The sequence below is a fragment of the Oryctolagus cuniculus genome, chromosome 6, assembly GCF_051225735.1.
Source record: "Oryctolagus cuniculus isolate XC-2025 breed Fujian yellow rabbit chromosome 6, ASM5122573v1, whole genome shotgun sequence".
NCBI classification, from domain to species: Eukaryota; Metazoa; Chordata; class Mammalia; order Lagomorpha; family Leporidae; genus Oryctolagus; species Oryctolagus cuniculus.
The window spans coordinates 64622581-64637315 of record NC_142872.1 but is presented as its reverse complement, the minus strand read 5'-3'; the positions used below and the strand labels follow the sequence as shown (position 1 = coordinate 64637315).

Here is a 14735-nt window from a genome sequence, read left to right as displayed (position 1 = left end):
AACATTCTCTACCTGACAAACATTCTCCTTGAGTGCAGCTCCGCCACCTCGTTCACCCTGCATTTTTTTAGACGCGGGCATCCCAGGGTCGTGTTCTACGCCCTCCTCAACAGCCTCCTTAGGACTTGCAGTCGTCCTGTGAGCCATGAGTTCTCCCTTGCAGAGAAAAGATAATGTCCCACATCTGTATTATCGATGTCTCCTCCATTTGACCCCCTCCCTCTGGGCTGCTATTTGTCTAGCCATTAAGCACTTACAGATGTTCAGCCAATCACGCGGGCGGACTGCATGCAATGTTAGTTCTAACCCTGCTGTGATTGGGCGGGTAGTGGGCGCCTCATGCCCTGCCACTAACTGCTCTGAGGCTGTTCCACTGGAACTTTTTGGGCTGTTCCATTTTAAGGTTTCACTAAGGGAGAGAAAACATTCTTAAGTTTATTTGATTACTTATTTGTCCTTTCAAGATCAGTGTTTCCTATATAATGCCCCCCTTGGGCATTCTATTCATATTGTACTGGAAAGAAACACTCTGCATCTTAACATTTGATGTTGACTTGACTTCTTCTAATTTTCATTAAATTAGCTGGAAAGCCAGAGGTAGCATCAATGACTGCACTGATGCTCTACAAGGAAATGGTTTTAAATGTATCTTCATTTCCTGAAAGCTGATATATATAAACATTATATTAAAATTAAGCAATTAATGGTCAATAAATAAGCAAATCAACATTCCCCTTAATTGCAGCAGCCTCAACTTTCAAAGGGCAATATCAAACTTTATGCAGATTGTATGGTATACTTGCTATTGTGCTCTCTGGTTTTAGAAAAAAATTTACTCAATATACATTTTACATGACACCTAAAGCACTGGATGTAATCTTCTAAAAAAGGCCATATGCATAGTTGCACTACGTGGACTATGCAAATAATTATTTTACTAGGATCAGTCCTTCCTTTTCTTCAAGATTCCTTACACTTATTAGCCATTTCAGTAGAATACTATTCTTAAGCAAATTCAAGGGGAAGAGGGGTGTGGCCTCTACAGTGCAAAGGAACTTCTCTTTGGAAGGTTAAAGATGAGGAACTTGGTAATACCTCTGACCCTGGCATCCCTTTTGATGAGTCGTCATTTTTCACTTTTTTACACTGCACCTTAGCTGCAACATGCCTCTGTCTTTTTCGTTTCCTTGGTTTATCAAAAATCTTGGTAGTGCCTATGACAAGAAAAACAGGTGTTACCTGCTGGCTATTATATACATTTCTAAGAATGGTCTTTAAAAAAGGGATCACAAAGAATTACGGTATGTTAGTGTATAAACTAATTTTAAAACTTTTCAGATTTGTAGAACAGGAAAACAAGGTGAAAAGAATAGACTTACCCCTTCCTTCAAACTAGCTAGGAAAATGGCTACACATGAGTTGTGCCTCAAACTGATTTAACAGTACATGTAAAGGCTATTGAAGCAATTTTACTTCGTATGATTGAAATGATAAAATTTGCAATTCCTCCAGAGATTTTAGTATCCTACAGATGGAAAGTAAATGTATTTACTAGACAGAAGAAGATACTAATCTATAGACTCCAAGATTACAGACATTAAGTTGTATCTCTGGAGGCCAGCATTTGTAGTATAGCAGGTAAAGCCGCCGCCTATGACACTGCCGTCCCATATGGTCACTGGTTCGTGTCCTATTTTCTCCACTTCTGATCCAGCTTCCTGCTAATGGTTGGGAAAAGAAGTGAAAGATGGCCCAGGTATTTGGGCCCTTGCTACCCATGTGGGAAACCTGAAAGAAGCTCCGGGCTCCTAGTCACATCCTGGCCCAGCTCTAGCCATTGCAGCTATCTGTGGAGAGACTCAGTGGATGGAAGACCCCCCCCCCCGTAACTCTTTCAAATAAATAAAATAAATTTTAAAAATAGTTATCTCTATGATATAAAGTTTCAGATGTGGGCTGAAATACATAAGATGTGGCTGGGGAGATGGGCCTCTCCATACATTTAGTGACTTAAATTAGGGTATTTGTGCAGTGGCAGCACACCCTTGAACACTCTTTTTCCATCACATACATTTCAACTCTGTGTTCTCCTTTTTGTCTGCCTGAATGATGGTGAAGCTTGGTTATCAATCTGCTGACAGTCTACAAGTTAGGGGACAGTTAATTTGATGGCAGCACAGAAGTTCAACATTTTTATAAGCTGTAACACTTAGAACAAAATTTACAAACAACAAGGTTTTTGCGGGTATTGCAAAAAAAAAAAAACTGAAATATAAACTACAGAAAAAGAGTTGGTATTATTTAGAATGGTATTTTAAAATCAAGCACGGTAACTGACCACATTTTTAATTATAATTGTCTACATGTTTACAACAAACATACTTCTAAGTTTACATATTAGAAAATTTAATAATCATATGGGTCAAAGTATCTTAAAATATTCTTTGATGACAGAACACATGTGATATAGTGCACTAAAATCTAGGATAGTTCAAGAATAACACTAAGTAAAAAATGACATTGGCAAATGAATAATCAAAGTGGTAGAATGAACTGGCATGGAGAAATTCCAGGGTGGTAACAAGTAGTGTGGAAAAGAATTTGGTGTAGATTTAGTTTCCCAGCTCTGCTGTCTCATTCATCTTTAAGTTTCTTCTGTAAGACAAGGATAATATAGATAATATACTAACACTTTACAATGCTATATATGTGTTATAGGTAACAGTCCTACCAAAGAACCAGAAAGAGTAGACAGATGTTCAATAAACAGAGACAGCTTCTAATTTAACGTGAAAGATTCTCAAGCCATTAAGAGACAACTGCAATGGAAGAGCCTCCATTGCAAGCTCTCTTTTTCAAGCAAATACTAACAATCAAAAGTTATAAATGTGACCAAAGAAACAAAGACTATTTGTGAAGGACTCCCAAAGGTGATTCTATAATCTTCTTTTAACTCAAATTGCATACTTTCTATCCTATAGAAATAAAAATTAAATCAAAATCAAGAAATTAATGATAGAATCTGGAGAGTTTGACTAGCAGGAAAATTAAGAGCTATTTTCCCCTATTGTTTCAAACATTTCCTTACTCAAATATAATTATAACTTCATTTAAGACAACGGCCAAAGCCTAAAAATGACAACAGAACTTTCTAATTGTATGCATAGTTGTAGGAAGCATATATTGGGCAAGCTAATCTTAGGAACTGTCAACTTTACTGGCCTTGCTTACTTATGTCATGATTTCTCTACTTAATGGACAGAGTCCTTTCAAACTTATCTCTGAATTATTTTCTCAACCTCAAAAATACTCACCTCCGCCAAACTCTTTTGAACGAGATACAGCACATGATTCAGTAATCCCATTCTCCAAGCAACCAGCTTCATAACACTATAAATAAGTAAAAAGCAACAAGGTTTAAGAAGGAATAGAAAATAAGTCTTTTCTGTCTCATGCCAAAAACTTTATTGCCAGATCCAGAATCCTGGCTAGTTTTAGTGAATCAAAAACAGTAGGATATGGGCTGGCACTGTGGCACAGCAAGTTAAGCTGCCACTTGTGATGCTAACAACTAGCCCATATAGGAGTGCCAGTTCAGATCCTGAATATCCCAATTCCAAACCAGCTTCCTGATAATGTGCCTGGGAAAGCAGCTCAGGGCCCTGCGACCCACATGTGAGACTATGACAGAGTTCCTGGATCCTGGCTTTGGTCTGGCCCAGCCCTGGCTATTGCAGTCAATAGAGGGGAGGAGCAGAGAATGGAGCATCTCTCTGTCTCTCCCTCTGTCACTCTGCCTGTCAAATAAATAAATCTTTAAAAACAAAAATACACAGTATGTTAATAGTAACAGAACAGTAAGATAGTAGAACAGAAACTTCACGGGGAAAGGCATTAGGTAAAACTTGCTTCAAAATCTGTAACCACTTCTCCTTTAACAAGAAAAAACTTACCTAGATTCTTTTAATATACAGATACAAAATGCCACTCTACAGAAGTGGGAGAGAAGAAAAAGGAGTAACTCCATAGAGACTAAGTGGTTAGGTTCTATTCCACCCCAGGCAATATTTAAAATTGATCTTCCTAAAATTGTGTTTATAGCCATTTGATTTGACAAAGGCTTATTTACTTGATGAGCTTTGAATATTTTTTAAAAGACTTATTTATTTATTTATTTGAAAGGCAGAATCAGAGCGAGAGAGAGACGCAGATTCAGAGAGAGAGGGAGAGACATGAAAGAGAGAGAGATCTTCCATCTGCTGGTTCACTCCCCAAATGGCCAGAGCTGGGCTCATCCAAAGTATGGAGCCAGGAGCTTCTTCCTTTTCTACCACGTTAGTGCAGGGGCCCAAGGACTTGGGCAATCCTCCATTGCTTTCCCAGGCACACTAGCAGGGAGCTGGACTGCAAGTGGAGCAGCTGGGATGTGAGCTGGAACCCATATGGGATGATGTACCACAGTTGACAGTTTTACCAGTTATGCGACAGCACCAGCCCTGACCTTTAAATATTAAATAGCTCTGGAACAGGGTATTATCTTTCCTACCTAGCTGGCTTCAGATGAATCAAAATTGGAGTAATATTAAAATTCAAAGCATTCATAAATCAAAAATCTAATGGAGAATCTACACAATTTATTCCCCCACTAATGTATGTATAAATTAGTTTCCACACCAAGAAATGTCTTCTAAAGTATAATATTTTTCATCTAACCACATGTTAAAATTTAGCAGTTATAAAAAATCAATAAAATAGATGTTTTTCATGCTGTAAGGTAACCAAAACAAGAAACAAAGCTGTGAACTCACTGTTCACTAAAATATATTCATAAACTATAAAAATACAACTTTCCTCACGTTTACTGTATACCAGTTTGATCAAGTAAAACAAAAAGGCAAATGTTAAGTATCCAATGAAATGAAGCAAAATAATTCATATACAAAATCAGATTTGCAAAATTTAAGGAAAAACAGCAACTTTATAATTTAGACAAGCAATCTATAGCTCATTATTAAATATTCTATTAAAAGCTGGAGAGCAAAATAATTAGAATGTCCCCAAGATTACAGTTTTAAAACAGTACAGGAAACATAAATTTTATAAATTAAAATAGAAACAACTGTACAAAATCTACACTAAACTTAAAAAAAAATTAGAAAATGAGTATGAAAGATTTAGGCTGGGAAGAAACATTTATAGGATAAAGGCACTGTAGCATCTCAAATATATAAAGAACCCATTAAAAAAAAAGCACAAGATGAACAGCCTAATGAACAATGTAAGTATACTTCAACAATTATTTCAAAAAGATACAGGAATGATCAACAAGCACACACTAAAGGACTCAACAAGTAATAATCATTAGAAAAATACAGAGGATGACATGACAGAGCGGGTTCCCACATTCATACAGGTTCAAGTCCCAGCTACTCTTCTTCCAATCTAGCTCCCTGCCACCAATATGGGAGACTCAGATGGAGTTCCAGGCTCCTGGATTCAGCCTGGTCCAAGCCATGTGGGGAGTGAACCAGCAGATGGAACATCTCTCTCTCTCTCCCTCTCCCTCTCCCTCCTTCCCTCCCTCCCTCCCTCTCTCTCTCTCTCAGCAAGGAACAGAGGGAGGGAGAAAAAGAAATGTAAATTTAATATAAATTTAAATACTCACTAGAATGGCTAAATTTAAAAAGATTAATAAATCAAATGCTAGTAAAAATGTAGACCCATCAGAAATACTATTTACTGCCAGTGGAGTGTTAAACCACTTCAGAGAACTATTTTTACAGATTGTTTAAAGCTTAAACATGCATGGAGTCTATCAATTCCATTTCTAAGTACTTAAACCAAAAGAAATAAAATATATGACCACAAATAGAATTGGAAAAAATCCATCTAGTGATGATTGATAGTGAAAAAGACTCACTCTCAAACATTCTCAATAGGAGAATGGATAAGCAAATTATGAAACAACAATACAATGGTATATTATTTAGCAATAAAATAGGAAAAAAATCATATCATTGTGGATGTATCTCAAAAACATAGGTTGAATAAAAGAAGTCAAAATAAGACAAAAACAAAGCAATATTAATGTGTAAGAACAAGCAAAACTGGGGCTGGTGTTGTGCCGTAACGGGATAAGCCAACACCTTCAGTGCCGGCATCCTATATGGGTGCTAGTTCAATTCTTGGCTGCTCCACTTCCAATTCAGCTTCCAGTAAATGTGCCTGGGAAAGAAGGCGGCCCAAGATGGGAGACATGGAAGATGCTCCTGGTTCCTGGGTTCAGGCTGGCCCAGCCTTGGCCGTTGCAGCCACGTTGGGGATGGATGACCTGCCTCTGTCTTTCCCTCTAACTCTGCCTTTCAAATAAATAGAATAAAATAAAAAATAAATCTAAAGAAAAGAATAAGGAAATGTAATCTACATCGACAGAGGTAAGAAAGCATTTCTTCTGGACCACAGAGTAGTAAATTGAAAGGTGGCACAGGATTTTCTGCAGTAATGATTATAGATTACACCTAGTTTGAGTGGTCATTACATGATATATACACAATTGTCTAAACTCATCAAACAGAACAATTAAGACCTATGCATTTAATAGATAAAAATTATACCAATTCAAAATAAGATCTGTATTTGCCTATATAAATCGAATGTAAGCATATAAATTATATCATGCTTTCTATTTCCCTAGGAAAAGTTAACACACAAACATGAAGTCACACTTTTGAAAACTGCATTTGAGAGTAAGATTGTATAAATGAACATAATTTTTAAAGGAACTTAGTCTTAAAACTGAGGATTTACCTTATTGCCTTCAATTCATTCATTTAACTGGCCTCAATTCTGACTTTCCTCAAAACTGGTTGTCATCACCTCATCTTTAGCATAATACAAAAGCCTGCCATGACTCACCTTGTACAATACTTTTTTTTTTGGACAGGCAGAGTGGACAGTGAGAGAGAGAGAGAAAGGTCTTCCTTTGCCCTTGGTTCACCCTCCAATGGCCGCCGCAGCCAGCGCGCTGCGGCCTGCGCATGGCGCTGATCCGAAGCCAGGAGCCAGGAGCTTCTCCTGGTCTCCCAGGCGGGTGCAGGGCCCAAGCACTTGGGCCATCCTCCACTGCACTCCCGGGGCATAGCAGAGAGCTGGCCTGGAAGAGGAGCAACCGGGATAGCATCCGGCACCCCGACAGGGACTAGAACCCAGTGTGCTGGCACCGCAGGCGGAGGATTAGCCTAGTGAGCCGCGGCGCCGGCCAAATACTATTTAATTTATCACCTGACAACAAACGGCACTTCTAACCTCCAAAACATTCAAATGAATCCCAGTTTTCATTGTCCTTCTCATCCAGCTCTTCCAACAATCTTGCAAAATGGCTAACACTTACACTAGACAAAGAGGGAAAGCACTAGAGAGGAAAACCATCACAGGCATATTGATTCAATGACTGCAAATTCAGAAACTTATGTTTAAATATTTCTGCCTGAATTACAGCAGAGATGGTAATGGGGTTAAGAGTAAGCTGGTAGCTTTAGGGAGGGAAGGGAAGAAGAAGTCAGGTAAGAGGCTCTGACCCCAGGGAAAATTACTACAAACAAAAAGTGTACTCAGAGGTTTTGTTTTGTTTTTTGTTTATTTTTACATTTTCCTTTGTAAAGAACACCTGCAATCAGTTCATATATATGGCCATACAACTGTACAACAGCCTTTAAATACAGGATCTCTCACATAGACCACGTCTGTCTGCTGGCACTGTTTTCTATGTACAGCAGTCCCCTTATCCAGTGAATACATTCTAAGACCTCCAGTGGATGCCTGAAACAGTGAATGGAACTGAATCCTATGTGTGTTTTCTCCCATATACATACACCTAGAGTATAATGTAATTTATTAAGCTTAGAAAAAGAGATTAACAACAAAACAGAACAATTATAACAATACATTTAACAGTAAAGTAAACACATTTCCTTCTTTCTCCCTCTCTCAAAATATTTTATTGTACTATACTCACCAGAGTTAATCTGTCCTTCCATGTTTTATGCCCTGGTGCCTCCTTTGCACTTTTATGAACGTAGGTTCTACTGGAAATCTTCTTCCTAAACAGCCTCATTTAATCAAAATTGAAGAATTGCTCTTCAACTCTGCCAGCAATCTGGCAGCACTTCTTCACTGACAAACAGAGCCTCTCCATTAATTTTTTTTGCTTTCTCAGTTCAAACCTATTCCTCAATCTACGTAACCATCCTTTAGTTGCAGTAAATAACTTGATGTCACTCCTTTCGGGGGATTCCTTCAAAAAATCTTCACATAGGCTCAATGCCTTCAGGCACAATTTTCTGCCATCAATCAGAACATGCTTCCTGTTCATGTCTTCGATCCACAAATTTAATGCCTTTTCCACTTAAGCATTTATCACACACTGTTGCCATAACTTTTGCAGTATGAGAAGCAACAGGACAAAATTTTTTCTTCTGCACAACTTCATGAATAGATTTGTTCTTATGGCAGATCTTGGCAATCTTAGCAGAAAATTTTTTTCTTTCCTTAGTAAGTAGAGAATTTTCATGTTTTCACTTAAAGGAAGCACGTTATGACTTTTCTTTGACAGATGTGAATTGCCTCCATCACTGCCCTTGTATTTCGGGGCCATTATTAAATTAAGTAACTGTTACCTGAATACAAGTTATGCAATACTGTGACAGCCTAAGTGGCTACTAAGTACAGGTAGGTGGCTTATACAGTAGTCCTGATACAACCACAGAGAGATGAATCATGTCTCCATGGAACAGAGTGGGAAGGCATGGAATTTCATTATGCTACTTAGAGTTGTGTGTGATTAAAAACTTACACTTTGTTCTTTAATTTTCCATTAAATATTTTTGGGCTGTGGTTAAACAAGGGTAACTTATACTGCAGAAAATGAACCCAAGCATGAGGGGAAACAACTGTGCATTTATATCAATGTCATAAATATTACTTGTTTTTAAAATCCCACACTTGCTGGTTTAACTGTATTTTAGAATTGATAAAACTAACATACCTTTTTAGTAAGGCCAAGGTCACCCTTCTTGGGCATAAATCCAGGGTCTAAATCATTGGATTCAAGAAGCTTCTTCGTTGGCTTTCGTTGACGCTTACTTTCATAATTTCCTGAAATGCATGTATCTTTTCATTAGATGATTTAAAACGGAGCATTAAGCTAATGCTGAAAACATCGACAGACCATGCAAAATCAATGAAAGTATTGTTTGTAATTTCCTCATCATCTTATGAGAAGGGACAGGATAAGGATTTATTAATTCTAATATTAAATAACATTAAAAAAGGAAAATGCTAGGGTGGGCATTGTGGCACAGTGAGTTAGACTACCACTTGTGATGTCATATTCCACATGGAGTAGCCAGTTTGAGTCCTGGCTACTCCATGCTTCTGTTCTAGCTCCCTGCTAATGCTCCTGGGAGGCAGTGGATGACTGCCTAAGTATAAGGGCCACTTTCATATGGAGCTCTCTATTCCCGACTTCAGCTTGGCATTGCCCCAGCTGTTGCAGGTGTTTGGTGAGTGAATCAACAGATAGAAGATTTCAGTCTCTCCTCTGGTTTTAAATGCTGTCTTACTTATTACAAACACAAACTTTAGCCAATGAAGACACAAATTAATGTGAAGATGTTCGTCCTGTGTGTGGACTTTTTTTTTTTTTTTTTTTTTAAACAGGCAGAGTGGATAGTGAGAGAGACAGACAGACAGAAAGGTCTTCCTTTGCCGTTGGTTCACCCTCCAATGGCCACCACGGCTGGAGTGCTGTGGCCGGTGCACCGCGTTGATCCGATGGCAGGAACCAGGTGCTTATCCTGGTCTCCCATGTGGGTGCAGGGCCCAAGTACTTGGGCCATCCTCCACTGCCTTCCCGGGCCACAGCAGAGAGCTGGCCTGGAAGAGGGGCAACCGGGAAAGAATCCGGCGGCCCGACCGGGACCAGAACCCGGTGTGCCGGCGCCGCTAGGTGGAGGATTAGCCTATTGAGCCCCGGCACCGGCCTGACATTTTTAAAAATTGCAAAATAACTAAGGGAGAAGTCACAATCTGAACCTGCCTGTATTGCAATTAATTGGTAGTAAAGACAAAAGCAAAGAGAAGTAGAATAAAAACGCAGCCTAGATTCTGGACATAAATGGATCAATATTATTATTTTTGCTCTGACTATAAATAAATAAGACACTTGCTTACTTTCTAGGTCTAAAGAATTACATAAAATAGCCTCATGCTTGTCTCCTAAAGAGTAACTACCTTTACCATTCTTTAAAAAAACTTTTCGTTGTTGGGGCACCAAGTTAAGCTGCCCGGTTGCAACATCAGCATCTCACATCAGAGGGCCAGTTTGAATCCCGGCTGCCTTGCTTCTAATCCAACTCTCTGGTAATGCATCTCAGAACCAACAGAAGATGGTCCAAACACTTGAGCCATCCATGTGGGAGACGGGATGGACTTTCTGGCTCTTGGCTTTGCCTGACATAGCCCTGACGATTGTGGCTATTTGGAGAGCGAACAAGCAGGTAGATGATCTCCTTATTTCTGTCTCTCCCCCTCTCTCAATCACTCTGCCTTTCCAATAGATCTTTTAAAGAAAATCTTTTGTTTTGCCTTATTAGACACAATTGAGATTTGAGGGGTGTTTTTGTTTTTTTTTTTTTTGAAATAGTTAACATCACAAACTATGGTTTGACATGTAAAAAAGTCCAAAATTTATAGGGGTACAAAAGAGAAGGGTTCTTCCCATTCCTTGTTTGATTACACTATTCAATACTGAAAGAGAATTAAAAGTAGTACATTTAGTTCTAGCTCTCCCCAGGTAATGTGTATGCAAAGAATGATAAAGTCAGAGGCAACTGCGAAGAAACTTCTAGGAATACTTTTACTTACTAGCTGTTTACTTTAGGGAGATAATAATATACACTGTAATTTCCATTTACAGATGCAGAAACAATTTCAGAGGTTAAACATCTTCCCAAGTAACAGAAGGACTGCTTAAGCCAGTACGTGATGCACAGAGGTCAGGTGCTTATGCCATGAGTGTGCAGGGCCCCTCCCCAAACCTGATTATTCTGGTTGCTGATTTTAAACAGGGGCTAATTAACAATCATGAAGATGAACAACAAAGCATGAATAGTTTTTGTTTTTGTTTTTGTTTTTGTTTTTTTTTTTTTTGACAGGCATAGTGGACAGTGAGAGAGAGACAGAGACAGAGAGAAAGGTCTTCCTTTGCCCTTGGTTCACCCTCCAATGGCCGCTGCGGGCAGCACACCATGCTGATCCAAAGCCAGGAGCCAGGTGCTTCTCCTGGTCTCCCATGCGGGTGCAGGGCCCAAGCACTTGGGCCATCCTCCACTGCCCTCCCTGGCCACAACAGAGAGCTGGCCTGGAAGAGGGGCAACCGGGACAGAATCCGGCGCCCCAACCGGGACTAGAACCCAGTGTGCCGGCGCCGCAAGGCGGAGGATTAGCCTAGTGAGCTGTAGCGCCAGCATGAATAGTTTTTTTAAAATATATTTTCTTAGTGTGCCAAGAATTAATTCATAGTCAGTAGCTATCATCAAATTAGATAGCATTGTAGGAATTTCCCAGGACAAAAGTTGGCAATTTGTTTTGTACACATACAACGTTGGCTTTCTATCAAAACATACTAAAATCTCCTGCTTCCTCCAATCATATCTGCTTACACATTAAGATCCCATCCCCACCTTACCTGGTGTTTTAACAAGCAATTCCTCAGACTCAAGGGCAGGTCGTGGAGAGACTTCCGGAGCCACAGGCACAGACAAGGTAAGCTGTGGCAACTCAGCATTTCCACCTCCAAGTTCTGACTGGGCCAAGGGCCCCTCCAAAAATGGAGCCTCCCTTTCAAGAACTGGAGGCTCTTCTTTGGTTGAAATCAAAGAATTCTCGTCCACCTGCTTGTTCTGGGCACTAGATTGACATCGGGCTAGAAGGCCTTCCTCTTCACAGCGGGAACTTACCTAAGAACAAAATATTAAAATAGAATCCATAGGCCAAAATTGTTAAAATTTGAGTGTCAGGAAGAATAGTGTGCTTAAAAAGGAATGAAATCCTAGCACATGTTACAAACACAGATGAAACATGAGGACATGCTACTAAGGGAAAAAGTGCATGAAATAGTACATGAGTCCACCTCTATGAGATACCGAGAATAGTAAAATTCAGTAAGACAGGAAACAGAATAGTGGTTACCAGGAGTTGGGGGAAAGGAAATAACTGGCTAACTGGTACTGAATTTCAGATTGGGGAGATGAAATATTTCTGGAGATTGATGTTGATGATGATTGCACAACAAAGTGACTGTACTTAATGTCACAAAACTGTACACTTAAAATGGTTAATTTGGTAAATCTCATAATCTTCAAGAGAATAAATGCAGTTGACTGAAATTCACTGAAATTACACAGATTCCTGAGTCTATACGATAAAAAAAAAGTTTCCCTAACATGTTACCAATTTAGCAACTACTAATGAATTCCTTAATGCTAAAATTGGTAATTAATGGGAAATTAGCACTAATTCTGCTTTTCCAGAATTTCAAGACAACGAAAGGGTTCAAGCAATTAAAGAGACTTTAGGTAAAAACAGAGAAAGATAAATCCAGAAGTCTTCATTTTTGTAACACCTAGTAATATTATGGACAGTACTGATAAAGGCAAGGATCTTCAACTGGTGTTTATTAAAAACCATCAAAGAAACGGTGGGTAGAAAACAGCGTATTCTTTTGGAACCACATATATTGCTTCTTGATCAACAGAGGTAAAATATGACTTAAAAGAGAGGAATCTGAGACTGGCACTGTGGTGTAGAAGGTTGAGCCACTGCCTAAAGTGCTGGCATTCCAAATGGGCGCTGAGTCACTTCTGATCCAGATCCCTGCTAATAGCCTGGGAAAACAATAGAAGATGGCCCAAGTCCTTGGGGACGTGCACTCACGTGAGAGGCCAGGAAGAAGCTCCTGGCGCCAGACTGGCCCAACCCTGACCACTGCCGCCATTTGGGGAGTGAACCAGCAGATGAAAGATCTCTCTCGCTCTCGCTCTCTCTCTCTCTCTCGGTTGCTCCTCTTCCAGTCTAGCTCTCTGCAGTAGCCTGGGAAAGCAGTGGAAGATGGCCCAAGTCCTTGGGCCCCTGCACCCACAAGGGAGACCTGGAAGAAGCTTCTGACTCCTGGCTTTGGATTGGCACACCTCCAACCATTGCAGCCAACTGGGGAGTGAACCAGCAGATGGAAGACTTCTCTCCCTCTCTGTGTCTCCTTCTCTCTCCGTGTAACTCTTTCAAATTAATAAATAAATCTTAAAAAAAAAAAAAAGCATAGGGGAAACATAGAGGATGGAGAAATAAGCTGCAAGACACCCAATGAGGAAACAATCTAGAAAGTGAATACTTTTTGACAAGTGTGCTACTTGGTCAAGGGAAAAAAAAATTATTCTAGATTCAATGAGATTTAAGAATTGTAGGGATCAGCACTGTGCCTTGAAGGTAAGGCTGCTGCCTATAATGCCAGCATCCCATATGTGTGCCAGTGTGTGTCCTGGCTGCTCCACTTTTGACCTGGCTCCCTGCTAATCGCCTGGAATGTAGTAGAGGATGCCCCAAGGTTTGTCACTCCCTCATGCATGTGGGAGACCCAGAAGAAGCCCCAGGGCTCCTGACTTTGACATGGCTAGGACTGACTGTTCCAGTCATCTAGGGAGTGAACCAGCAAATGGAAGAGCTCTTTGGAGGGGGAAAAAATGTAGCAACCTGTACCAGATATAATGTAACAGTCAGACAACCAGATACAATGTATAGTCATAATGTATAGTCCTAGCCTGCATTCCTGGCTTTGACAAACCAAAGGTAGATATGAGCAGTGAACCTGGGAATTTCAAGATATAAAAATATCTTATGATAATTAGTTATGAAGATAAATGTTTTAAGATTTGCAAAGTAGGGTCTTTGGGGTACTCTCAAAATACCTCTAAATTACTTCATAAGACATTGGTTTAAAGAAATAGAAATTGGGGGCTCACACTGTGGTACAATAGATTAAGCCACAGCCTGTGGTGCCAGCATGCCATTAGGGGCACCAGTTCAAGGCCCGGCTACTTCACTTCTGATCCAGCTCCCTGCTGGTGCACCTGGGAAGGCAGCAGAAGATGGCCCAAGTACTTGGGCCCCTGTACCCAGAGAAGGCTCCTGGCTCCTGGCTTTAGCCTGGTTCAGCCCAGATCATTAAAAGCCATATTGGGGGTGAACCAGCATTTGGAAGATATCTCTCTAAGTCTGCATTCAGTTCAATGAATAATTTTTTTTTTTTTATTTGACAGGTAGAGTTATAGACAGTGAGAGAGAGAGAGACAGAGAGAAAGGTCTTCCTTCCGCTGGTTCACTCCCCAAAATGGCTGCTATGGCTGGCCCTGTGCCGTTCCAAAGCCAGGAGCCAGGTGCTTTTTCCTGGTCTCCCATGAGGGTGCAGGGGCCAAAGCACTTGGGCCATCCTCCGATGCTTTCCCAGGCCACAGCAGAGAGCTGGACTGGAAGAGGAGCAGCTGGGACTAGAAACCGGCACCCATATGGATGATGCCAGTGCCGCAGGCGGAGGATTAACCTAGTGAGCCATGGTGCCGTACCTCAATGAATAAATCTTGAAAAACCAAACAAACTAGAACATGGGGCCATGGTTTTGGCAC

The 14735-nt window shown here is 40.2% G+C and overlaps 1 protein-coding gene across 30 annotated transcripts in view; it reads right to left on the bottom strand.

Moving 5' to 3' along the window:
• NSD1 (nuclear receptor binding SET domain protein 1) overlaps window positions 1-14735 on the bottom strand; it is a 148907-nt gene that overhangs the window by 48394 nt on the left and 85778 nt on the right. For 24 of the 30 annotated variants that reach the window (XM_089335116.1, XM_089335117.1, XM_051844450.3 and 21 more), the window contains 5 exons: window positions 11747-12017; window positions 9044-9153; window positions 3315-3390; window positions 1096-1214; window positions 13-156 (listed from right to left, as the gene is read on the bottom strand). In XM_089335116.1, the coding sequence (XP_089191242.1) occupies window positions 13-156; window positions 1096-1214; window positions 3315-3390; window positions 9044-9153; window positions 11747-12017 (720 nt within the window). Of the gene's footprint in view, window positions 1-12; window positions 157-257; window positions 410-1095; window positions 1215-3314; window positions 3391-8014; window positions 8109-9043; window positions 9154-11746; window positions 12018-14735 lie in introns of those variants that run through there. The other 6 variants (XM_089335122.1, XM_089335120.1, XM_089335121.1 and 3 more) reach the window with 4 other exon arrangements.